Below are 25,470 nucleotides of genomic sequence, written 5' to 3'. Positions count from 1 at the left end.
AGTGGATTGAGCGTGGGCCTGCCAACCAAAGGGTCGCTGGTTCAATTCCCAGCCTAGAGCACATGCCTGGGTTGCTGGCCAGGTTCCCAGTGGGGGATGTGCAAAAGGCAACCACACATGGATGTCTCTCCCTCTTTGCCCCTCTCTAAAAATAAATAAATAACATTTTTTAAAAAATGCAACTGTTGAAGTAGCCAAACTGTATTGCAGGCATGGAGGGGTGTATGTGGTGATGAGAGTCACTATAGGTTGGGAAACACCGTGGATGGATTTGTATGCACTTCCCAGAGGACGACATTTGGAGCCTTGGTGAGAGCAGGGATATTCTGACTGAAGAAAGCACCTTGCGAAAGGCCTCTACAAATGAAACTTCCTCCGTTCAATCTTTTGAGATGGTCACTAGCAGAGTATGGTTAGTACGGAGACTGAGGGTGGCCATTTTTCTGATCACTTTTCTCTGTTTCTTCCGGAATCTCTAGGACGCTGTATTCAGCTTTCTGCATGGAGCTGGCCTCCCGAGGCTTTGTGGTTGCCGCAGTAGAGCACAGGTGAGGGATGACAGCCTCAGGGGACTGACATGGATTGGGTGCCCACTTTGGGCTAGGGTATAGGCTAGTCCCCCGATCCTCACAACCACCATGCAGGTATCATACCCATTTTAAAGGTAACCAGTGCAAGGTTCCAAGATGCTAAATTATTATACTTGCTGAAAGTGACACAGCTGAGTTGGGGTTCAACCCCAGGTCAGTCTCCAAAATCCATGATTTTCCTACTTTCCTACCCATGCCTCCAGACCCTGTTAGCTAAAGGACGGTCCAGAGTGGCTTGGCTGAACAGGAGGATTTGGTAAAGGAAGAAATAAGCTCAAGGTGTCTTCTGATTTCTCTCTGGTGGCGTGTGTATTTCAGGGATGGGTCAGCTGCGACCACGTGTTTCTGCAAGCAGGTCCCAGAAGAGAACCAGACCACTAATGAATTGCTGGAGGAGGAATGGATTCCCTACCGTCAAATTAAGGAAGGGGAGAAGGAATTTCATGTTCGGAATTGCCAGGTAGGTTTCTGCCAGCTGGGGAGAAAGAATAAGCCTGTCCTCATATTACAGTCACTGAGGGGACTTCTCTAACCTTCTCTCTCAAAATCTCAGTCTTAGTGAGTCTGGGCTTGTCACAGCAATAAGGAGAAATGGGGTATCAGTCAAGACTCTTTATAATTGCAAGTGACAGAAACCCAACTTAAGCTTGCTAGGCAGAAAGGAGAATTGATTGGCTTATGTAAGTGGACTGGTAGAAAGGGCAAGTCCCCTGGGACCAGACCCAAATGCCATTAGGGTTTGTTTTTCATTCTCATTCGTGTGTCCTCTGCTGGTTGGCCTCATCTGCAAACTGGCTTACTTTATGAAGTTAGAACCACAGTTCTTGACAGCTCTGAACTGGCATATGTTTGACCTTGTCATCTGAGAGAATGGGACTGTTTAGAGGTTGTTCCCCCAACCCCCCACCCCTGCCTCAAGCTGCTGTATGAAAAGTTATGGGGAGAGACTCGTAAAGTACCAAACCAGGAAGTTCCCATCAGAAATACATCATTAAATTTTTTATTTTTGCGGTGTGGGGGTAGTCCTCAAAGGCAGGGAAAACAGAAGTGGAATGGGTAAGTGAGAAGCAGACGAAAACAGATGTGGGCAATAAATGGGCAAGTAGAATCTAATACTGGTTAATAATAAGAGAACACTTATTTCCTTTTTTTTTAAATCCTCACTTGAGGGCGTGCTTATTGATTTTAGAGAGAGGGAAAGGGGGGGGCTGGGGAGAGAGAGAGGGAGAAACATCAATTGGTTGCCTTTTGTATATGCCCTGACCCAAGTTGCCATATATGCACCCTGGCCGGACACCTCCTGACCAGGGACTACACCCAGGCATGTGCTCTGACCAGGAATCAAACCCACCACCCTTCAGTTTACAGGACGATGCTCCAGCCAAGTGAGCCACACTGACCAGGGCTCCTTTTGTTTATATAACACTGTCTTATTTGGTCCTCCTGACAACCCTGTGGGTAGGTAGAGTGTAAAGAGCAGGTCCGACTCCATTGTACCGTTAGGTGGTGCTTATGTGAGTTGCTGAGAAGGAGCTGAGGCTTTCTCGGCATGTGGGGCCCACAGTGCTTGCTGAGGTGGAGGTGAGCACACTGTCCCTGAATTTGGTGTTGGCCCTGTAGGGGAGTGAGTTTCTCGCTGGATGGTTTGTGCAAAGTTCCAGCTCCCACTGGGACTGTCTCTGTTGCAGGTGCATCAGCGGGTCAACGAGTGTACTCGGGTGTTGAAGATCCTACAAGAGGTCACTGCTGGGCAGACGGTCCTCAACGTCTTGCCTGGTGGGTTGGATCTGGTGACCTTGAAGGTATGGCAACAGCTGGTATGACCTGAGCTCATGTATTCATCAGGACTTTCTTGGTTACATATAATAACAGGGATCTACCTAACTTACTAGCTTAAACCAAAAGAGAATTTACTGGCTCAAATAACTAGGAAGACCAAAGGCAGACTGGCTTTTAGCCAGTGCAGTCAGATCCAGCGTCTCTCAAACACTGCGGTCAAAGCTCTGGCACTGCTATGCATGTGGGCTTCATTGTCACCAGAACAGTTAGTTGCTGGTAGCCCAAGCCTACATTTCAGCTCAGCTCCAGATCTAAAGAGAAAAGAGACTCTACTAGTTTTCACTAATCTGGGAAAGGCTGTGGCCCTGCTTGGGTCACATGCCCCTTCTGAGCCAATCACTGTGCCAGGGGGATAGGGTAATCTGATTGGCCTGTCTAGGTTACACGCCCACTTCTGACAGCCCCACAGGGCCACAGGGATGAGGGAGAGATGGTCCCTTCCCCAAAGGAAGGGCTGTCTGGCAGCAAAAAACCTATGTTCCCTGTGCACAAGCTCATTCCTTTCTTTGAGAGAACCCAAGAATCCCCAAGAGGATAGAAGCTGTCCCGGCAGTTTGGTGCCAATCAGGTACATTTTCCTCCCCGACCCAGTCTTTTCACCTCTGATTTCAAAGGTAGCTCAGGCTCTATTTAGAGAACTACAAAACCACATAAAAAAGCGTAAAGAAAAAAGAAACAGAGTTATTTTGACATTTTGATGTTTGTCCTTCCAGTTAATGTTACTTCATGTACGCTGTTTTGTGGTCTTTTTCTTCACTTAGCAAATGTATATAAAATAACAATTACTGCTTCATGGGTACTTACTGTGTAAGAGCCCCTCACACAGATGTACTCAGTGAGCATTATTATCTCTTCACATGAAAGAAACCAAAGATCAAAGAGGCTAAGTATCTTCCCAAGGTTACACAACTAAGGGGTAGACTTAAAATTTAAATTGGGGCTTTTGAATCTCATGATGGCTCTATATGCTGCCCCAAAGCCTCTTTAGAGAATATCCTTTTTTTTAAAATATAAAGATTGTATTTGTTTATTTTTAGGGAAAGGGGAAGGGAGGAAGAAAGAGAGGAAGAGAGACATCAATGTGTGGTTGCCTCTAATATGCCCCCAACTGGGCATCTGGCCCGCAACCCAGACATGGGCCCTGACTGGGAACTGACCTGGCGACCCTTTGGTTCGCAGGCCGGCACTCACTCTACTGAGCCACACCAGCCAGGAAATATCTTTTAAAGGCTCTGGTAAAGTCTTCCAGGGAGAGGCATCTCCCTGGGTGGCCAGTAGGTAAGGCAGCATCTGAAATCTGGAGCACTGCACCAACTGTTTTGTGTGTCTGCCCGCCCCACCGTAGAAGCGGGGCTCGCAGGCACTGAAGTCCAGGCCTGCATGCCCGCCAGCCTGAGACGCACTGGGGAATGGCAGGCTACAGTGTGGTTGGGTTCATTAAGAGGTGGCCTTTTGGGAAAGGAAAAAAAAAACAATAAAAAAGGCCAAGTAAATTTTCACCTACCAGATTGAGAAAGGTCTGAAAATTGAGTACTCATTCTCGTTGGCCAAGCTGTGAGGAAGTAGATACATTGCCCGTGAGAGCAGAGATTGCTCCATTGAGGCAGTTTGGCAATAGCTATCAGTGGTACAAATGCACGTATTTTTTGACCCAGCAATTTCCATTTCTGGAAATTTGTTCTGCAGATACCTGTATTCATGCAACATGATATAAACACAAGGTCATTCCTTCCAGTGTTATTTGTAATAGCAAAAGATTGGCAGTATTTTAAATGTTCACCAGTAAGGGAACTGGTTGAATAGATTATGGAACAAAGGATGTATTCATTTGGGTAATGCTAATTGCTGTAGTACATAAACCCCAAATCCCCTTGGCTTAACACAATAGAAATTTACTTCTCTGCCACACGAAGTCCAAGATGGGTGCTGCTGTGCAAGGGGTGACTCAGGGATCCAGGCTCCTTTTATCTTACAGCTCCGCCCTCTTCCAGTCATGAAACGCAGCTTCACTGTGTACATTAAGCCAGGCACGGGAAAGGGCACGGAGATTTGTACGAAAGAGTTTGTATGGACTAGGCCTGAAGTCGAGATTTCACTTTCACTCACGTTCTGTTGGCTATAACTGGGTCACAAGTTCACATCTAACTGCTGGGAAATAGAATCTAGCTATGTGTCCAGGGAGGAGAGGAACAGATTTGGTGATCACTAGCTGTCTGTACGACAGTGAAATCAAATGTAGCTGTAAAAAAAGATTAGGAAGCTCTTTATATACTGACATCATTAGGCAAGAAGGTAAGATACAATATCCCTTGCATAAAAAGTGAGGAAGTATATATTCATGTTTACCCACATGTGCGTTGGTAAGCTCTGCAAACACATGTAAGAAACTTACCCGTTTGGGGGCAGGAAGTGGCAGCTGTGTGGAAAGGGAATGTGGTAGGTGAGAGACTTCTCTGTATACTCCTGATTTGAGAGTATATTAACCTATAAAAATACCTGAATAGGCCACCTACCGAGTTGCTTCTCTGGAGGCACTGAGCAAAGGGGGAGAATTTAAATATAAAGCCTTGGGACAGAAACTGGGGGGAACAAGGGTGCAGGGCAGAGAACGGGTGGCAAAGCCTGCAGAGATTTCCCAAGCCCCTTAGCAGACAGCTGCAGTGGCTTTTTATATCACTGAGCCCCGAAGGCTTCGAGAGACAACTAGAAATAGATACGTGCAGAGCATATTCGAGCAAGCACACTCACTCCCTGGTGGATGAAAGCAGGACAGAGACCCAGAGGAAGTGGAACCTGAGTTAGTTTCTCTACAAGCAGGCCTTGCCTCAGGGCAGAGCGGACCGGTGGCAGGAGCTCCCCCATCTGTCCTGGACTTGGTGCATGTGTCATCCCGTCGGACCAGTTTTAGGGCAGGGATCTAGAGGACAGAGAGTTTTTACTCTTACTGTGCTCTTAGTTGGGTCAGGTTGGAATCACATAATTTTTATCTATTTATTCATAAGTATTTGAATGTCTACTCTAGTCCAAGTATTGTAGGTGGTGAGATTGCAAAAATAAAGATGAAAAACGTGGTTTTTAGAATTCCTGCCTGGAGAAGGCTGTTCAGTCCAGGGATCGCCTGACGGGTTGCTCTCCAGTGGGCAGGTTCCTAACAGTGTGGCGGCGGGGCGGGGCTCCCCCACCGAATTGGGCTTCTGCATCATCGTCGCACTCTTTTCTCCTCTTGCCCCTGAAGAATCCCTTAAAAAAATACTCCGAAGTTTCCACCTTGGCTGAGTTGTCTGCTTTCCTCCCAGGGCAGCATCGACATGAGCTGCGTGGCTGTAATGGGACATTCGTTTGGAGGCACCACCGCTGTTCTGGCTTTGGCCAAGGAGACCCAGTTTCGGTGAGTTTCCCGAGAATGCCGTTGTCAGCCCCACACGCCGTTCATGCAGTCGGCACGTATTTGTCCCCCACGTCCTGTGTGCTATGCACTGTTATGTTGTGGGCTGAGGATTCAGTGGTGAACAAGAAAACAAGGTTTCTGATTTCATGGAATTTGTGGGAGGAAACAGACTAGTAAGTGAGCTAACAGATAACCAAATCCCCAGCACCCAGGTGCAGTGAAGAAAATAAAATAGGCTGATATGCTAGAGCATCTGGAAGCTTTTCTGAGACAGTGACATAAGCCAAGACTCCAAAGGCAAAGGAGCCAGCCATATCACAGAGTTCTAAAGGAAGATCGTTCTAGGCAGAGGGAACAGCTCATGCAAAGGCCCTGAGGTGGAAGGAAGCTTGCTGTGTCAGCAGGGGAGGGGCACAGAGAGTGAGGAGGTTACAGAGGTGGTGAGGGAGGGAAGCGGCCAGGTCACAGGGCCTCTTGGCCAGAATAAGGAAGTTAAATTATCTTCTCAGTTTGATGAGAAACTACTGAAGGAGTTGAGGTAGAGAAAAAAATTGTGCTTAATATAGAAAAGATCCCTCTGGCTGTCGTGTGAACTGTGGATTGTAGCAGGACAAGACAAAGCAAGGAGGCAAGTTAGAAAGAGGCTGTTTCAAAGTCAAGGTGCGAGATGATGACCTGCACTAGCACGGAGGGAGTGGGGTGGAGAGAAGTGAATGGGGTCAGGATATGTTTTAGAATCTTCAGGACTACATGGTGGATGAGCGGAAGGAAAGAGAGGAATCAGGGTTTTTCGTTTGCGTGTCAGTCATTTGAGTGAAGTTGATCATCCTTTGCTGAGGGGGAGAAGACAGGAGGAGCATTTGGGGTCGGGTGGGGAGTTGGGGGAGGCTTATTTTAGAGCCTTAGTTTTACCCTTGGTTACTGCTTGACAGACTGGCTACATCTTTGAGTTGTGGCACCAACGAGGCTTCCCTGACCTCCCCTGCCACGGATGCTCTGGGCTCACCTAGCAACTCGTTCAGCCAGGGTGCTAAGCTGTTGTCTTCCCTTCTTGACTGGGAGCTCCTTGGGAGCAAGAGCTGTGTCGTCTGTCTGTATCCAGAGCACAGGGCTAAGCACATAGTCAGTACTCGATGAATGTTGAATGAATGAAGTGCCATTCTGTGCAACTGAAGTCAGCTGCCTAGGAGTAGATCTGGGGGAAGGAGAAGGCCCAATCCTTGCTCTCAGCGAGTTTAAAATCTAGAAGGATCTTTGGCGACAGGTGAAAGCGTTCTCTATCCAAGATCCCAACTGTAGGGTGTGGACCCTGGTAGCTTCTTGGCTTTCTGAACCTCTACCCCACTGAAGGAAGATCTCTTCCTCTTTCCCCACTGCCCCAACGGCTTCTGCAAGGCAATTCCGAATGTCCGGTCCTGTTGCAGGTGTGCCGTGGCTCTGGATGCTTGGATGTTTCCTCTGGAACGTGACTTTTACCCGAAGGCCCGGGGCCCTGTGTTCTTCATCAATGCTGAGAAATTCCAGACCATGGAGAGTGTCAACCTGATGAAGAAGATATGTGCCCTACACGAACAGTCCAGGATCATAACCGTCCTGTGAGTCAACCCCAGGGTCACGATCTCCAGTGTCCTCTCCATTTTTCACCCAGCTACGGCTCCCTTAATTACTTTTGGATAATCCAGGAGCTCTGCCTATTAATTGAATACTTGAATGCTTCCTGAACTTCAAAATCTTACTTCCTTTAGAATTTTCTTATCTGTTCTTTTTTCCCACTTGGTTCTACCTACGGGGATTTCTTCACTAGTTTGTGGGACTTTGTGACAGGACTCAGCTGTTGCATTCTGGGAAAGGGTATGTAGGGTCGTGTGTTAGGGAGGCAGACACGTGGTTCTGTGTGGACCAGGTCACTCCACAGATCTCTGACTTCACTGGGGAATGTTATTGGGTCTTTTGAAGAATGTGAATATGGCAGACCTTTGACATATAGATAGATTTTTAGGGACCTTCATGACTATCTAAATTCAGATATCTTCCAGAAACCATTTATATTCTGGCTAAGAGAAACCACATTCTCTTCACTTCCATCACCAGCACTCTCAGATAGTTTTTCTTTCAGAAGCCATTTTTCAGAGAAAAGTTTTGAGTAATTTTAAGAAGTGCACTGTGCATAGGAACTGGCCCAGAGCTTCAGGTACAGGGCTGAAGGCTCTCTGACAAGTCTCCAACTTGCCCCTGTCCTGCACGTGAGCCTAGCGACACACATGCTCCCAGGGTTCCGGGCCATATTTCAGCAAAACGGCAAGTAACTGCACGCCAGACCTTTGGGATCCCTCACGTGGTTGAAATGCCAGATGCACAGTCCAGAAAGGCTAGGAATCCGCTCAGTTACCAGTGGCTTCTTCTCTTGCACATCTTGGCCCCTGCTGTCTTCCGTGGGGCCAGCCCCTCTGCTTTCATGTTGATTCATGGCAACAGAAGACTGCTTAGCAGTTTCTCCAGCCAGTCAAATTCAGGGTAAGTGTGTCCCCAAGGGGAAAGGAGGTGAGAGCAGTTGGGAAAGATGTATTCCTTCTTAAACTAAGTGCTGGACACTAAAGTATCCATTATATTCTTCTTTATGCTTTTTCATGTGCCTTTAAAAAATACATGTTTTAAAAGTTAGAGTTTGGGCCCTGGCTGGTGTGGCTCAGTGGATTGAGTGCCAGCCTGCGAACCAAAGGGTCACTGGTTTGATTCCCAGTCAGGGCACATGCTTACATTGCAGGGCAGAGCAGGTCCCCAGTCGCGGGCGCACTTGAGAGGCAACCACACAGTGATGTTTCTCTCCCTCTCTTTCTCCTTCCATTCCCCTCTCCCTAAAAACAAATAAATAAAATCTTTAAAAAAAAAGTTAGGGTTTAGGTTTTTTGTGGGTTTTTTTGCATGGTATCAAAATTTAGCACTTAGATTTTCCTTTCCTCATCAATTTAACTAGTAATTTTAGTTATAAGTAATTTAGCCCAAAATGAGAACCTAGTGAGAATTTTACCTTTGCATTAAATGTATTCGATATCAAATGATCTAAATTCTAAGCCAGAAACCCTCTTCTACAAGCACTTGCCCTCACTTAAATTCCTTCGTCCCATTTACCGGCCTGTACAGTTGTGAAGCCAGGAGCTGGTCTGTTCTGCGAATGTTGGGAAGTCACCAGGGAAAAGCCCTGGCGTTACAGTTTATAATGACACAGGAATGGCAGGTGCTGCAGACGCGGCCTCCTTGCCCCTGTGCCCACGCCAGCTACCTCAGCCTTTCCCTGCACGGTCAGACATTGTGGTCTCGGAGTTGAGGCAGCTCTGAAGCCAAGCACACCTGTGTTCAGGTTCTCACTCTGTCCCCTTTCTAGCTGTGTGACCTTGGACAGATCACTTCTCTCCTGGTTCTGTCACACGGGATGATACTTCCCTTATAAGAGAATATGCTTCCCTTATTGTGAAAATTAAGTGAGATAATGCACATAAAGTACCCAGCACATAGTAGGTACTTAACAAATATTTGTATGCCCTAGCTTCCAGACTCCTCCCATTTACATGTTTTTCTTTTCCTCTAGTGGTTCTGTTCATCGGAGTCAAACTGACTTTGCCTTTGTGTCCGGGAACTGGATTGGCAAACTCTTCTCCCCTCAAAGCCACGGGAGCTTGGACCCCTACGAGGGCCAGGAGATTGTGGTGCGGGCCATGCTGGCCTTCCTGCAGAAGCACCTTGGTGAGCGCAGAGCTGGGGTCTGTGGGCGGCCGTGGGGTCCCTTAGGTTTCCATGCGCAGCGGTCTATACTGATATGTCTTGGATCAGGGAGATATATGGCAAAAAGAAACTGACTGAAGGAGAGAGTTACACTGAACCACAGAAAGAACACTTAGCTGAAAGTTCGGAGATCCTGACTTTGTCTTTTATTACCCAAATGGCCTTCGCCTGGACATTTTGCTTCTCTGAGCCTCGGTTTCCTCATTGTAAATGGAATGTTCACCTGTCTACTCCACTACCTCTGTCCTAACTCATTAGCACTTACCTCATCTATGTTGTGGAGGAGTTGTGAAGATAAATAGGTTAAATTTGCAGAAGTGCTTAAACAAGCATGGATGATGGCTGATGTCATAAATCACAGACCGGCGAGATGGCTAGGCCCGCAGAGGTCTCAGGTCCAGCCTCCTGCGCCTAGGAGCTCCCTCTCACGGTCAAGCGGCGTGGGGGTGCGCTGCCAGTCGGCCCTCACCACCGCTGGAAACTCATGGTTTTAAGAGCTGATACTCCAGGTTTTGGGGGGGTTACAAGGACTAGAGAGATTCACTGATTTACCTCAAGAGAAAAAGTGTGGTTTGTTTATGAAAGTGCACCTTGCGGGGATGGAAGTGAAAAGTTACAGGAACCACGGCGGCTCGCAGGACTGACCTCTCTCTTTCCCGGGTTCAGCCGCTGTCTCTTCCTCTCCTGACATCTCTGTTTCTCTTTGCTCCGCTCTGCATTTTTCTTCCTTCTACTGCGTATTTTTTTCTTTTGCTGATAGCATCTGCTTACTCATAGTTTCTGCTTCCTCAGAACTTCCTTACAACTTCAGTTGGCGTGCCCACGCCAGGCTTGCTCTCTCTCCCCTGCGGCATCCTTCCATCTGCAGCTCCCGCTGCTCATGTTTCCTTGGATGTCAGAGACCAGACTCCCCAGACAGACAACTTGGTCATCTCAGCTCACCTTCACCTGCCAGCGCACATCGTCGGCCGCCACCCAACCCAGGCCTGGAGCTCTCCTGATCCGATGTCCCCTCCTGCTCCAGTCAGAGTGGAGTAGCCTCCCCCTGTCTGCACCAGGCCGATTCCTCAGCAAGCACTGTGCATAGGGCAGCTTCCTTCAGGAAGGAACCAGGCAGCCTGGATTTCTAAGGTCTGACCTAACTCCAACCTACGACCAAGATCTAATACTTTGTAACTCCTCCCAGCTTGCCCTGGTTGTCCCCTCAGGAGCTACCCAGAGAAGCCTCAGTCCCTTTCCACCCGGCAGGCAGCTCTTCAGGTATTGGAAGTCACCTGTGGTGTCCACTTTGTTTCCTGTTCATGAAGCTAAATGTCCGTGGTCACCCCTCCTGTTCCCCTACAGTTCCACACGTTGCCATTTATTGTCACCTTTGGACACACTGCTTGCTGGTGTGCCTTTTACTGTGTGGTGCCTCGACTCGAATAGGACGCCCTGATCTGGTCTGACAGTACCTGGGGCAGCAGGACTGTCGCCTCTGTGCCCCGGACACTAGACCACTAGTTGGACGGCCTGAGTGCATTAACATTTCCAATAAGTGCCAAAAATTTTTGGTTTGGATTGAGTTTTCTTTTAAAGCATATCCTATTATAAAAGTATTGACTTTTTTAACCTAAATTTGCATTTTTATGTTTATGCCTATTGCTTGTTCACTTCATCTTGCTTATCATCAGCCATTATACCAGCCTGGGTTTAGGGAGTTTAGGCTTAATTGAGATTGAGATCTTAGAGAGTGTCATTCTTTTTTTGTCCTCGCCCAAGGACATTTTTTAAAAATTGCTTTTAGAGAGAGAGTGAGAGAAAGGGAAAGAGAAACATTGATGTGAGAGAGAAGCATCAGTTGGTTGCCTCTCATATGCATCCATACTGGGGATCAAACCCACAACCAAAGTTCATGCCCTGACCAGGAACTGAACCCACAACCTTTTGGTTATGGGGTGATGCTCCAAACAGCTGAGCCATACTGTCTAGGGCAGAGCATCATTCCTGTCACCTGGTAGGAGAGGAAATGCATCCCTGTCTCAAGACGCTTAAGGGGCCTGACTACACAGTCCTCAGCCCACTTTCCCTGTTTCCTCTTGGGCACCATATCATTAGGTAGGAGCTAAGGATGCGGAGGAGCCCAGCACGGCACATTTGAACTCCTTTTAGAGGCAGTGTCTGCTGAGCCGAGACACTCATCCCTGGAGAGCGGCAGAAGAGGAGATGGAGGGCAGGGAGAGTCTTAGACGGAAGGAAGTTGTTGAGGACTTGTTTTGTACCAGGCCTTCCACTCGGTACTTGAGCATAATCCTGAAGATAGCTTTTTCCAGTAGGTAACTTATTATTAGCTCCAATTTACAGATGACGATAGTAAAGCTTAGGACATCTCAGTAATTTGTCCACAGTTATCTGGTTACTAAGTAGCAAGGCCAGAATGCAGCCCACACTGTCTCATTACAAAGCCCATGTGCTTAATTGCTCCAGTGTTCTGTCAGTGACTCTGATGACCGACGATGCAGTCCGTCTTCGGGGGACACAGAGGACAGGCACCTAACTCTGACAGGAGGGGGAGGACAGCTGGGACAGGGGGCTCCCTAGACAAAGCAGTCCTTGTCTTTCATCTTAACAAATGAGGAGGGTTTGCCAGGCGGGGCAAGGGCAAGGGCAAGGGTCTTCTAGACAGAAGGCACAAAGGCTTGCGGGCCTGGTCAGTGTGGGGAAACTGTGTTTAGTGTATCTGAGTTCAGGATAGTGAATTGTGGGAGGATGAAGGTAGAGAAATGGGTAGAAGCCAGATCTAGAAGCCCATGTATTTGCTGAAAGAAGTTTGAATTTTACTCCATGGTTGTGAGAGTCCTTGGGTTCTAAGCGGCAGGATGTCACGCTTAGACTTGTACTTCCAGTTTGGCTGCGTCGTGGAGGATGGGCGAGGTGGTGCGGGCTGGGAGGCAGAGAGCCCAGGTAGGATGCTCTTGAAGTGTCTAGGTGATGACAGATAAGACAGAGCGGGAAAAAGGCAGAGGCTCTCCGTTTGGGTTCCTTAGCTTCGCAAAGAGAGAAGAGCGTTTTGGTGACCACACGGTACATTGCCAACAGGGGAAGGAAACTACAACAGGTTGTAGGTGGCTCAGCTGAACCTCTCACCACTCCTGAAAAACACCCCTGAGAGCGCATTCTGCCGACGCAGGGATGTTATCTTCCATGGAGAAGAATGGTGCTTCTTTCATACTAACTACATACATCTCCTGCCCCCACCTATTTATTCACCCTCTTCCCGCTCTCCTGGAAGATTTTCACACCCTCCCCTTTCTCTTCAAACCTCCAGCACCTCCTCCCTTTCCTATCTCTCAGCTGATCAACTGTGCCTCCCGCTTCACCGAGGAAAGGGAAGCCGTCAGCACTTCCTCAGAATCCGGACACCCCAACACCCCGACACTCCCCTGCCCACCTTCGTGCATGTACTCAGCTTTCTGTCTGGTCACTAACATTCCCTGCTCCGTTCCCTAACTGAGGCCAGCCCCTCCTCCACCTGTACACCAGACTTCACCCCTTTTGTCTGCTCGAGATGGCTGTGCCGGCAGTTCTTTTCTCTTTACCTTCTTAGATCATCAGTTTTTTTCCTTTCTACCGGCTCAGTTCAGGCTGAAATTTCTCTTAAAAAATACCGTAATCTCTCTTGACCCTGTCTGTTGCCACCCTCTTTCCCTAACAGCAAAACTTCTCAGAAGAATGTCTCTTTGCTTTCTCTGCTTCTTCTCTTCTCATTGTCTCTTAAACCCCTTCCAGTCAGGCTTTTGCATCCCAGTTCCTCATGCAAAGTGCTTTTGTCAAGGTTGCTAGTGACTCCCACAGCGCTAAGTCCAGCGGTCAGCTCTCACTGCTCATCTCCGTGGGACTCAGCAGTCCTGCCAGCGTCGGTGATGCCATCCTTCCGAGACACCGCAGTGTGGGTTTTCTCCTGGCCCAGAATCTGCTCCTCTCCGTCTGCTTCGCTGCTTCCGGGGCTGAGTGTGTGGACCCCTTCTTTAGCTGCCTGCCCTGGTGCCCCCTCTGTATCTCCAGTTTGATCTCTTCCATGTACAGCAGATTTAGATAACCCGCTACTCACAGACGCCACTCCTCATTGACACCACAGACAAAAACTGGCTTAAACTGCAATCCTTCCCTTCTCAACTAGTAGTCACTGCATCCTTCTAGTTACTTAAGCCGAAGTCCTCATTTGTGTCTCCTTTCTTACACCTCCCATCCACTCCCTCAGAAAACCCTATTGGCCCTGCCTTCAGAATATATATGGAATCTAATCGCTTGTCCTCACCCTACAACTACCATCCCGGGCAAGGCATCTTGCACCTAAATTAAAATTACTCTGTCAGTTTCCCAACTGGTCTCCCTGCTGCCACCTTTGCCCCCCTCCACAGTCTTCTTAACAGTGCAGCCAGAGCGATCCTGTTAGAAAGTGTGTCAGATCCTGTCACTCCTCTGCTCAGAATCCTCCAGTGACTCCCCATTTCTCCAGAAGTCAAAGCCAGCCTCCATGGTCCTGGTATGCCTGGTATGACGTGGTCCTCCGGTCCTTCCCCACCTCTCCTGCTGCTCTTCCCCTGGCCTGTTTCACTCGCTGCACAAGCCCCCAGCGTTGCAGGGACACTCTGGCCTCAGGCCTTTGCTGTGCTGTCCCCCCACCCAGCACCTGTTCCCTGTGCAGTCCGTCTCCTGGCCCACTCCCGCCTCCTCCAAGTCTGCTCAAGTCTTACCCTTCAGCAAGGCCCACCCTGGCCAGCCTGTTTATTTTATTTTATTTTACTTTTATTGTTGTTCAAGTAGAGTTTTCTGTAGACCAGCCTTTTTAAAACATTGGACCTTGCCTGCATCCCCTCACCTCTGTCCCCCAGCCACCACCACCATTTCCCTTATCTGGCTCTTGTTTCCCCGTAGCACTTACCACCTTTTCACATGCTGTGTAATTGATCGTTTATTGTTATCTCTGCGTACTAGATTGTGAGCTCTGTGAAGATGAGGATTTCTGTTTGTGGATGGACTTTTTGGAACCAAGGACAGGCTGAGGCACACCATGAGTGTGCTCAGTACTTTTTGAATTAATGAATGAATATGCAGCACTTACTCGTTGAGGACCGATTGCATGCCGGGTTCTTTGCAGGGCACTGGGATCCAAAGATGAGGGAGAGCGGTCCCTGCCTTCTGTCCCAGGTTTTGTTTGTTATGAACAAGGATGTCATTTGCTGGCCCCGCTGTGCCCTGCTCCCTCCGCCTGAGGCCGTGGACCCTTTCTGACTGTTTCACCGTGTAGTCAGTCCCGTCTGCCCATGACCCCAGGGCCCCCTCTTGAATCATGCACATTGTCACACTGCTTCATGATGCTGCCACGCTGTTCCTTCTGCCCTCCACTGAGGTGGCCCTGGATTTGCATGCACTGGCTGGTGCGCAAAGGACTTTTCTTGCTTAGCAACATCCCTGAGCCTAGAAGTAGGCTTTCCATTTTCTCACCCTGTCTGACCAGGGCGTGAAGTCTGTCTCTGTCACTTACCCACTGTAATGACCTTGGACAAATCAGATAGCCTCTTTGAGCCTCAGTTTCCTCAAGTAGAAAGTAGGGCTAATAACAGTACTGAGCTCATAGGAATATTATGAAAACTAAATGAAGCCGTGCATGTAAAGCACAGTACCTACAATGAGTTGTTCTTCAATAAATGTTACTTTCTGTTACTATTGTCATTATTGAGTTATTATGAATTAAGTAAGCCATTTATGAAGCACCTTTACAAAGGCACTGAATAAATACCAGCATCGTGCCACCATCACAAGTCCAGTCGGTGTCCCCGCCGCTCCTCTCTCCAGGACAGCCCACGAACTCTGCGGGCGGTGCTCGAGGGCCTCACCTTACAGTGGTTCACCTTGCCTCCTGTCTGTTTCTTCCAGACCTGAACGAGGACTACGACCAGTGGAACAACCTCATTGAAGGCATTGGACCGTCCCTCACCCCAGGGGCCCCACACCATCTGTCCAGCCTTTAGGCACAACGGGCCACCTGTAAAAGGTCACACATGGGAGAGAAGCTGAACTGAATTCCCATCTGGGGTCTGCCCATGTGGGGTCTTCCTGTCAGGAAGTGGTCGACGTGGTTCTTCTTCACGGATCGAAAGGGTATCATAACACTGCTGACTGGATAACTGGGTACTTTGATCTTGGACTAGTTGATCTTATGTTCATGGTGGGGCTTGGATCACTTACTGATGGGCACGCTGGCTTTCTGGGGCCCGAGCCCTGGTGGTGAAGGGAACAAGCGCCAGGCCGGGGTGGGGGGGAGCGGGGAGCACCCAAGCCCTCAGCCGAGCACTACGAGCCCTGTCACCCCAGCGAGCAACGCCCGCACCTTGGGCCAGCGCGGCTTCTGCAGGGGAGAAGTGAAGCTGAAGCATGGGGTGCAAATGCCGACCTTCGGGACCTGCAGCCTGACCTGGCCCCCTCTCTCCATACCTCTCAGCCTTCTTCCTCCCCGGGGCCACTTGGCGAGTTCTCGGCACTTGAGGTAACGTTCTCGGATATGGACCACCACCGGATTTCCTGTTTATTTTCAGGCCTTCTCAACGCATGGAACATAGTCCTGGGCACTTGGTCTGGGCTAAGATGTCCTTGCGAGCCTGCGGAGGAGAGCAGACAGCATTGTCCTCGAGGCACAGGGAGAAAGGCTGAGGCACAGAGTGGGGGGCGCAGACGCTCTGAATGTCTGGGAGTTTTGCCAAAAACGTATCTTGACAGAAGTAGGTTGAGTTGGAGAAGATGGAATAACTGTTAAGTAGGCATTTGAATGGGCCCTTGCCACAGAGGGAGGTAGTTTGGTCAGCCAGAGTTCAGGCACCCCCCCCCCCCGCGCCCCCACCGGGAGGCCCAGGAATACTTCGGTCTCGCCTCTTCCCTCAGATCTCGTGAGCCTCCAGCTTGCTCAGAATCAGGGTGCTGGGAGCTGTCTGTTCTCTGGCTCTGAGGCCCTAGCCCAAGTTTAAGTCAAGATATAGATTGAATTTTTATTCTGTTCCATTTATAATATGAGTGATATTAATACTCATGTTTGCCTAATGATATGTTGAAATATTCTCTATTTAATCTGCGTTAGAGCAAGATGGGGAGCCATCTGGTAGTAACTTTTCCTTCTGTCTTTCTTTGTTCACTTACTACTTGTGCCCATGTGGAAAAAAAACTTTAAAAGGAAATGAAGTCTTCCCAGTGATCTAGTTCAAAGCTGTCCGGGAGGACCGACCTGAAACACCCCTCTCCACCACTCTAGCCGTGTTGCCTCAGTTCAAGTAGAGGACCCCAGAGGAGGCAAGATCAAAAGGGGAATGTGTCTCCACACAGTAGGTCCAAGGCCGGCGCCACCGCCACAAGCTGGGGCTGGGTCTCCCACCCCTCAACAGTTGTGCTAAGAAGTGAAACTTCAGGTCCATGGAGGCTGGGAACCTTGGGAGGATCCGTGACCCCAGCGAGACCCGGGGTAAAGAGAATGTCATTAAAGCCCTGAGCGCTCGAGGTCTGCAGGCTGGTTTCGAGGCCTGGTTCACCGTGACTGCGCAACTTGGAGCGAGTTGCGTTCTCTGTCCAGTCTTGGCTCCTGCACTTCTAAGGGGGGGTCTGCGTCATGAGTAGTCAGGAGGATTGAGCGAGAGGGTGTGTATGCCTATGGATTATTTAAAAGTGTGCTTCCTACTTTCCAAATATGTAAGATCTTTCCGGTTATTCTGTAGCTCTTGTTTTTTAGCTTAATTGCTTTTGGTCAGAGAAAATGACCCGTACGTATGGTTTTCATCCTGAAACTTGCTTGCTGGCCCAGCATGAGGTCAATTTTGTAAATGTTCCTTAGATGCTTGAAAAGACTATATTCTGAAGTTGTTGGCTTACTCAACAACATGATGGCTTTTCCTCTGTGAGCGTGCAGACAGATATGTAATAGGGCCTTCCAGCCCGCACCCGAGGACCACGGCCCTCAGCCCTCACAGAAGCAGTGGGTGCCACCCTCGCGCCTGGACTGGTTCCGCAGGTGCCAAGGTTCCGTCGGCTTTAGCGCGGAACCCAGCTTCTTCTGCCTTAGACCCATGCATGATACATGGCTATTTTGTAAAGACCGGGAGCCTCCCCGGAGACAGAAGGTGTTTGGAAACTGGATCTGTCACTCTTCCAATTCAGCTCATATTCTGGCAGTGACTCATTTATCTGGCAACATTAGAGCAGGTGAATTTTCCCTATAATCAAAAGTTATCCTTTGAGCAAAAAAAAAAAAACCAAAACAACTTTGACTCTTTTGAATGGTAATTTACCAAAAAAGATAATGCACACACTTCTTAATGTGAACTGGCCTCACTTAACTTTTTAGGGTGTTTCAGTCAGGATAGAGGTAGTAACAAGCAGCCCCGAAAAGCAACAGAAGTTTCTTTCTTGCCCATGATGCTTGTCCTCTGTGGGTCACCTGGATGCCCCACTCTGTGTCATTTTTATCTTCACTTGGGGACTCAGGCTGGCCGAGCTGCCACAGTCTGGAAGTGCTGGGAGAGAGCATGGGGAAGCTTTCTGCCCTCAGGTGGCACTCATTATTTCCATCCACATTTCATGACTGGCCAAAGCAAGTCACCTGGCCATACCTAACATCCCATCGCATCTCCAGAGAGCCAAAATGTCTGTGACCAGGCCTAAGGTCAGAGCAGAGGCCCCTCTGGCCTGTGAAGCTGTGGATAGCTGTTTGCACCTACGCTACACGGCCCCCAACAGCTGTGCTCTTAGTCCTTTTGATTGCGTTTCATAGTTTGCATTGCCTCCCTCGAGGTCAGGCAGCCAGCCAGCCATTACTCTTATTGCCTTTAATGTGCCAGGCCCCAGCAGCTTTGCCCATTCACTTCAGAGTTATTGCTTCTGATCAGCAGCATATTTACAACCGTCTAAAGTCAAGTCAGGTACTTACTGAGAGAGGGCTTTAGGGACTCGCCTGCAACTAAAACACACTGCCCTTAGTGCTTAGAAATGGTAACCCTTCCTTGGACTGCTCAGGAGGGGTATAACAAGGGGTTTTGGCCCTTTGCCCTGATTTTTGGTTAACTTCCAGGGACTTGAAAGACACCAGATGAATGGCCTTTAGGTAGGCAAGACAATCCTGCGTATTAACTGTCATCTGTTCATAAACTGCACTGTAGTGAATCCTTTTGAGGAGCAAAGATGTCTTGGGTTTCTTTTGCATCTTCTTATTCCCATCCCATGAAAGAACTGAACTCATGGAGGCCTGCTAGTGGAATGTTGTGAGGTTCCTGTGCAGGGAGTGGCGCTTCAGTTAGGGAGGGGGTGAGCGAATACAGATGGAGAGAGAGTCCTCATCCCTCCCACGTCCTGGAAGCATCAGGCTGAGGCTCCCAACACAGTCCCCAAGCCCCTTCCTACTGTGTGTCCTGACACAGCTGCCCTCTGCCCTTCCCCAAGAAGTCTGCTGGGCTCCTGAAATGTCAGCTGATGGACTCCAGCTGCATGTGTTGGCCTGGTGGGGACCTTTATCTGCCCCCTTCTTCTTCGGGGGCACCTATTCCCCCGGGGCCTGCAAAGTGACAGAGGGACAGGAGAGGCCATACTCTGTACTCAGGACCCAATCCTTGTTAGGAAACTCACTTTCTGTCCCATCACAGCCAGATGCAAAGGCCACATGTCCTTGGCCATGGCTGCTTGACAAAATGACGATGATGATGATGATCGCTGTAATAACCAACATTGATTAGGCCCTTACTGCATACCAGGGACTGTGCTCAGTGCTTACATGCTTCATCTCATTTGCTTTTTACGGTAACCCCGTGAGGTCAGGTGGTATGAACCCCATTTTGTGTATGAGGAGGCAGGTTTAGAGAAGTAATTTGATCCAGTTCTCATAGCAAGATTTTGGCAAAGCTGGGATTTAGGTGTCAAAATCTAAGCTTTTAGTCCCTGGGCCATGCTGCCTAATGCACATACTTGGTTTTGCCCCTTCCCCTGTCTGTTTAAACTCTCAGGGTATAAGGAATATAATTTCATGACAGATGGAATCAAGAATGTCAAATTCTCCAGCAGTTTCTATATGAATTGTATTGAGAGTCAGTGGTGTTTTTAGCACTACCGAGAAGTGGGTGGGAGAGAATTGAGCCTCACCGAGGGCTGTGGGTCAGGTGCTCTGTTGATTTCACAATGAGGCAAGCGGTTCCGGATTCAGAACGTGGTCTTTGAAATCAGACAACTCCAACACTATTTTCCTTGTGACTTATACTAATTAACTTATGTGGGCTTCAATGTGCTCATTTGTAAAATGGGTATTCTGGTAGTATTTACCTGTTAGAGTTCTAATAATTGAAATAATGCATGTAAAGCATTTAGCACAGTGTCTGTCCTAAGGGGTTATTAAACATGAACTGTTTTTACTAGTATTGTTTTATTTGGTCTTTTGTACCTATAAGGTGAGATATAATTTGCCCTTGTCCTCCATGACCCCAGATGGTCTCCGTCTCAGTTCCCATTCCAGCTTCTGTTTCACAGTTTCCTCCCTCACAGGACGCCTGCAAAACTGTCACTCAGCTGATGCCATTGTATGAGGGCGGGGCTAGATGAAGAGAGAGTTTTTCCATTCCGTTTGCTCTCATTTTCCTGCTCTTCCCATCAAAGGTCAAACTCCACACCATCGCTCTAGCTTTGTAGGCGTTCTTCACCGCCGGGAAAAGTCTGTACTCGTAGGTTCTGGTTTCGGCTTTAGTTTCACACTTGATCATCCGAACACACACGTCTGTGCACCGGAAGTCAACCACAGGTCCCAAATGGGGAATGGGAGGATGCAAGGGAAAGGTCAGTGCAGAGGTTGGCCAAGGGGAAGAGGACCTGGGGGTGGGGAATTTGTAGTGGGGGCTAGTTGTGTTAATTCTTGTCTGCTGCCTCTAAGGTGGGGGGGGTCAAGGGGCGGTAAAGTACCCCATGACCTCAGGAGAAACTTCCCAGACCTGAGAATGGCCTGCAGATTACCTCCGCATAGCTCTCTCCCTCACTGCCACGTCCAGTTTCTTGCCAAGTTCTTTTGTTTCTCCCCACTTAGTGGTTCTCACTCCCAGCCCATCCTTTCCATTTCATCTGGGTCTAGCCCCTCCCATCACCTCACCCCTGTAATCATGTTTACAGTCTCCTGGACCCTAATTTCTCCTTTCCACTGCATTCTGCTGCCAGATCTTCCTGAAAGAGCACTTTTATATCAAAACACCAGCCTGGCAAGCTGGTCTAATGGAAAGAAAAACAAAGTGATCGGAGCCCTGGGTTCTCGTCCCCACTGTCACCGTCTCTTGACCTATGATCTTGTGTGTATGCTTTTCCTCCCCTGACCTCAGCTTGTCTAACTATAAATTTGGACATAGGGTGATCCCCAAGGCCCCTTCAGTTCCGGCATTTTACCATCTCTGTTGCTGAGTTGTCGAGAATCTACCGGACTTCCTTTTTCCCGTACAGTTGCATCCCACCCCTCATTCCGTCCGGTGTTGCTCCATCTCTGTCCTCTGCTGCTTCCCAGGCACTCTGCTTTTTCCACGGTTCCTTGCCTATGCCCACCCATTCCCCAAACACGCATGCTCTTTCTCGTGATCTTTTCTTGCTCGCAGGGCCTTCCCAGTCTCCTCTCTGTATACCCACGTACTGCTAATCCTTAGGCCCATTTCTATTGCACCTCTCCTATGAAAGCCTTTTTGATTAAATTCAACTAACATTTGATCTCTTGGCCTCCTGCTCCCCAAGAGAAATATAGTCTGAGCCATATTTAGTATCGTACTTTATTACATTGTTCCAGGAGTAGGCCCCATCTGTTGGACAGGGGAAAGCATCCTCCTGTTGACTGGCATGGGGAGCAGGGATCAGGGTCCCTTCCACAGGCCCCAGCCCCGCCCCCATCAGCAGGGTTCTTGTTCCCCAGCCAGACTTGAGGACAGCTGGTATTCGCCCAGCCCTCTGATGTCTCCAGCTGCTCCTGCCTCGTTTTCCTTTGGTTTTCTCAGGTCCCAGCTGTGGCGCCCAGGGCAGAGCGGCCGATGAATCAGCCCGGGGCAGCTGGAGCAAATGAGAGGAACACGGACATGTACCATCGAGAGTTAGAAGGAAGGCAGAACTGAGCACAAATCACACCAGTGTTGAAAACGAGGGAACGCAGTTTGCTGGCTTATTTTTCCCATCTTGCTTTCATCTAAAAAAAGAAGCTGCTCAGAAATACAGTCCTCAGCCTGCTACGCCAGGTGGTCTCTAGATTCCTGCCAAGTGCGCATATATAATTATTCATCTTTGTGGAATCACACCCGGGTCTGAATCTAGGCACTGACATTTTTTTTGACATTTTTAAAAATCCTCACCCGAAGATATGTTTATTAATTTTAGAGAGGAAGGGAGAAAGAGAGAAATATCCATCGGTTGCCTGCCGACTGGGGATCAAACCCACAACCTGCGTGTGTGCCCTGACTGGGAATTGAACCCACAGCCTTTAGTGTACGGGACAGTACTCCAACCAACTGAGCCACCCAGACAGGGCACTTTTTTGCCATTTGATCTGGAACCAGTGAATCCTCTGAGCCTTTGTTTCTTTTTCTGCAAAAGGGTTCACTAATGTTTGCCTTGCCCTCTTAATATTTGGGGGATTCCATGTAAGATTAAGACCACTTTGTAATATATAAGGCACTGCACAAATATATGTTGTTATTAACAGTAAATGTGCCATATTTTTGCTATAGTGTGCTGCTATTTAATGAGCACTTACTTTGTGCCAAATACTGTGCTAAGTATTTTACATACATTGTGAGTACACGTAATCCTCACAACATCCCTGTAAGATAGTGTGTATTACCCCCTCTCAGCAGATCAGGAAAGTGAGGTTCGGAAAGATTGGTGCTGGAGCCAGGATTTGAACTTAAACTGCTGGGCTTCAAAGTCAGTGCTCTTGATTCCTGTTCCTTCCTATCTCACAAGAGGAAAATGGTTCTTCTTTACCCTATGTAAGCTAAAATAACCCGCAATGGATTTCCAGTAAATGCCCTACACAGCTGGGTCATACAGAGGCTCATTTTTGTTAAAGACCTCACAGAGTCTTGAGTCTATCCGTTCATCCTTCCATCCATCCACTCACTTCATATAAAGTTAACAGTTAAGGGACCCAGTCCATTAGTACTGGACTGTATACACCATGGAGCCAATCAACTGGCAGAATTATTGTTTTTAGTCTCTAACCCACGTACTGTAGACTAGTGGTTCTCAGCTCTAGACGCACATCAGAATCACTTTGAAGCTATGTAAAAACACACGTGTCCTGGCCACGTCTCCAGAAATCCAAGGATGCTGATTCAGAAGGTGTCGGCTCAGGGGTGTCTGTGTGGGTGAGACAGAGGGAAGCTCCAGAGGTATTCCTGATATGCAGCCAATATGAGAACATTCGCTGTGATTTAAAACTATTAGCCTATTTTCTTTTATGAAACAAGAGTTTACTAGCCGAAAACACCGGGTCTGGCAGAATTAATGCCTTCTCAAGTGTGCTGGTGTGGTACGTGAATGACTCACATGAGACAGACGGCAATTTGAACATGTCACCTAAAATGTCATATGTTGTGCTTGAGTGTGATGTTGTGTTACAGAATTACATGCTTATGATTTTGTAATTAAAAGGGGCATTATTTGTGCCGGACCCTGCCGGGGTCCAGCCTCGGCGGGTCTCAGGGCCCCCAAAGGAGGGACGGCTCAGGCGAAACGAGACAGACACCAGATGTGGTGCCGGAGGACAGCCAGGCTCTCTAGACCTGACTGACTCACCGAGAAAAATCAATCTTTATTTTTATAGGGGAGCTTATACAACAACATTCAATACATAATGTGATTATTGAAACAGAAACGGTTACCACAGAAATAATTTCTAAAAACACAGAAGGTTTTACAAATCAATCATGTTAAACAAAAAAATAACCAAAAAGTACAGGAAGTCCCACATGTCAACCATATTAAACAAAGGTTATTTTGACCAAGAGGGTCATTAATCAGATAGCCAACGAAGCTATATGAGCACAGACTTTCAAATGCTGATTATAATTAAATATCTACTAAGTTTCTATAGATTGGTCTAAATCAAAGGGGTACAAGGAGTGATTTAAAAATTAGTTATTGTTTATAGAAATTAGATTATCTAAATTAGATAAATGATTTTTTGCCTAGATCTATTAACTACATATCGGGGGGGGGGCTATGTTATGTTTCCATGTACTGAGATTATATTTTAATTAAAACTCCTTCCTTCTCTATCTACCTGGTCCCATTAATAACCGCTCCTGCCCAGGGCGTGGGAAAGGCAGTGGTTCTAATAAATCTTGAGCTTTTGAATGGTGACTCCCTAGACATTCCTAGCAATGGCCTCCTCCAGCGTTCTGGCAGCTAGCCTGCCCATAGTTTAAATCTATCCTTAACTTTCCAGGTGGGGGGAGTGGGCAGCATTAGGGTTATTAGGGGCTTCTAGTTAGTGGTCAGCAAGTCATTTCACACAGAATCAGAGGCATTGTGCCAAGTTTTTTGTTATAAAACACAGGTGTCCCAAAATCTCACCACGTGATGCTAATAGGGACAGGCATACGGGAAGAGATAGACAGGAGACCCGGCCACAGCTGCTTCTGCTGTGCAGACGTGTCTCACCCAACCTGACTGTGTCAAAGGTCAGCTGTTGGTCGGCTCCCAACAGGACCCTGTATACAATCATCAAATTTTGGACTTGGAAGAGCCCTTACATCATTTGGTCTATGAGGGAAACCAGAGCTCAGAGAAGTTCAACAACTACCTGGCAAACTTGAACTAAAATTCAGATCTTCTGACTCCAGTCTAGTGTTTTAGATACATCCGCAGGCACCAGGACTTTACTGGATTACGAAGAAAATCCTGGAGAACAATGGGAGACCATGTGGAAGAAAAGGGGTGAAAGGGTTCTTGCCAGCCAGCCATGAGGAGGTGCCACGTGGTTTTGGATTAAGAACTGGAGATCGCGGCAACACAGCTGATGGTGCTGGGGACCGCAGGAGACCTGCCCAGCCGAGCACAGATTACTGGGAGGAACCAGGAGTCCAGCCGAGCTACGGACTTCTGTTTCTTCTCCTGAGATACGGAGCCTCTGACTGGCCTGGTTTGGCAAGGGGAGGCAGGACTGTGTCTGTGTTTGTGGGAATATTAATTAAAGGGACTTTGAAATGTAACGGCAACACTCCGCCATTACTCTAAACCTGTATAACTTGAATAAATAGTTCCTTTCCTTTAAAAAAAAAAAGAAAAGAATATTCTCAGGACCCATTCACCATGACACCCTCGATTTCCAGAAAGCAATCACACTTTGGAGTTTTTGTGTAGGGAGGGGGCCTGGCTGGAAGGCCTGTGAGAACCCCCTGAGATGGCAGTTCTCACGCGTGTGCATTTATTCTACAAGCACTCGTTGAAGCCTGTACTACGGCTGGCACCGTCCTCCTGGGACTGCAACCAGAGAGCAAGAAAGGCAAGTCAGCAGGAGCCGTGTGATCAGGGCTGCTATGGGGCACGAATGAGGCTCAGCAGCGGCACTGGGTGCATTCAACTTTCGCAGAGTAAAAGGGCTTCACAGAGTATCATATACGTGACCTGAGTGTTTGTATTAGTCATCTGTTGCTGCATAATAAATGATTTCAAAATTTAGCAGCCTAGAGGAACAAACATCTCACACTTTCTGTGGCTCAGGAAATCAAGTGGCTCAATTATGTGGTTTGGCTTCAAGTCTCTCGTGAGATTGCAGTCAAGACGTCGGCTGAGATGTCTGAAGGCTTGAGTTGGCCTGGAGAATCCTCTTCCGAGCCAGTCACTCACATG

The 25,470-nt window shown here is 48.2% G+C and overlaps 1 protein-coding gene across 2 annotated transcripts in view; it reads left to right on the top strand.

Moving 5' to 3' along the window:
- PAFAH2 (platelet activating factor acetylhydrolase 2) overlaps positions 1 to 20,018 on the top strand; it is a 33,051-nt gene extending 13,033 nt beyond the window's left edge. For both annotated transcript variants that reach the window (XM_045858945.1, XM_045858944.1), the window contains 7 exons: positions 480 to 548; positions 909 to 1,050; positions 2,279 to 2,392; positions 5,726 to 5,817; positions 7,242 to 7,412; positions 9,404 to 9,558; positions 15,517 to 20,018. In XM_045858945.1, the coding sequence (XP_045714901.1) occupies positions 480 to 548; positions 909 to 1,050; positions 2,279 to 2,392; positions 5,726 to 5,817; positions 7,242 to 7,412; positions 9,404 to 9,558; positions 15,517 to 15,611 (838 nt within the window). In that variant the 3' untranslated portion in view covers positions 15,612 to 20,018. The remainder of the gene's footprint in view (positions 1 to 479; positions 549 to 908; positions 1,051 to 2,278; positions 2,393 to 5,725; positions 5,818 to 7,241; positions 7,413 to 9,403; positions 9,559 to 15,516) is intronic.
- The last annotated feature ends 5,452 nt before the right edge of the window (positions 20,019 to 25,470 follow it).

Source organism: Phyllostomus hastatus, unplaced genomic scaffold (assembly GCF_019186645.2).
Source record: "Phyllostomus hastatus isolate PE091 unplaced genomic scaffold, TTU_PhHast_1.1 phas_scaffold_182, whole genome shotgun sequence".
NCBI lineage: Eukaryota > Metazoa > Chordata > Mammalia > Chiroptera > Phyllostomidae > Phyllostomus > Phyllostomus hastatus.
Note: the sequence above shows the minus strand (reverse complement) of the source record. Positions and strands in the feature narration are given on the sequence as shown.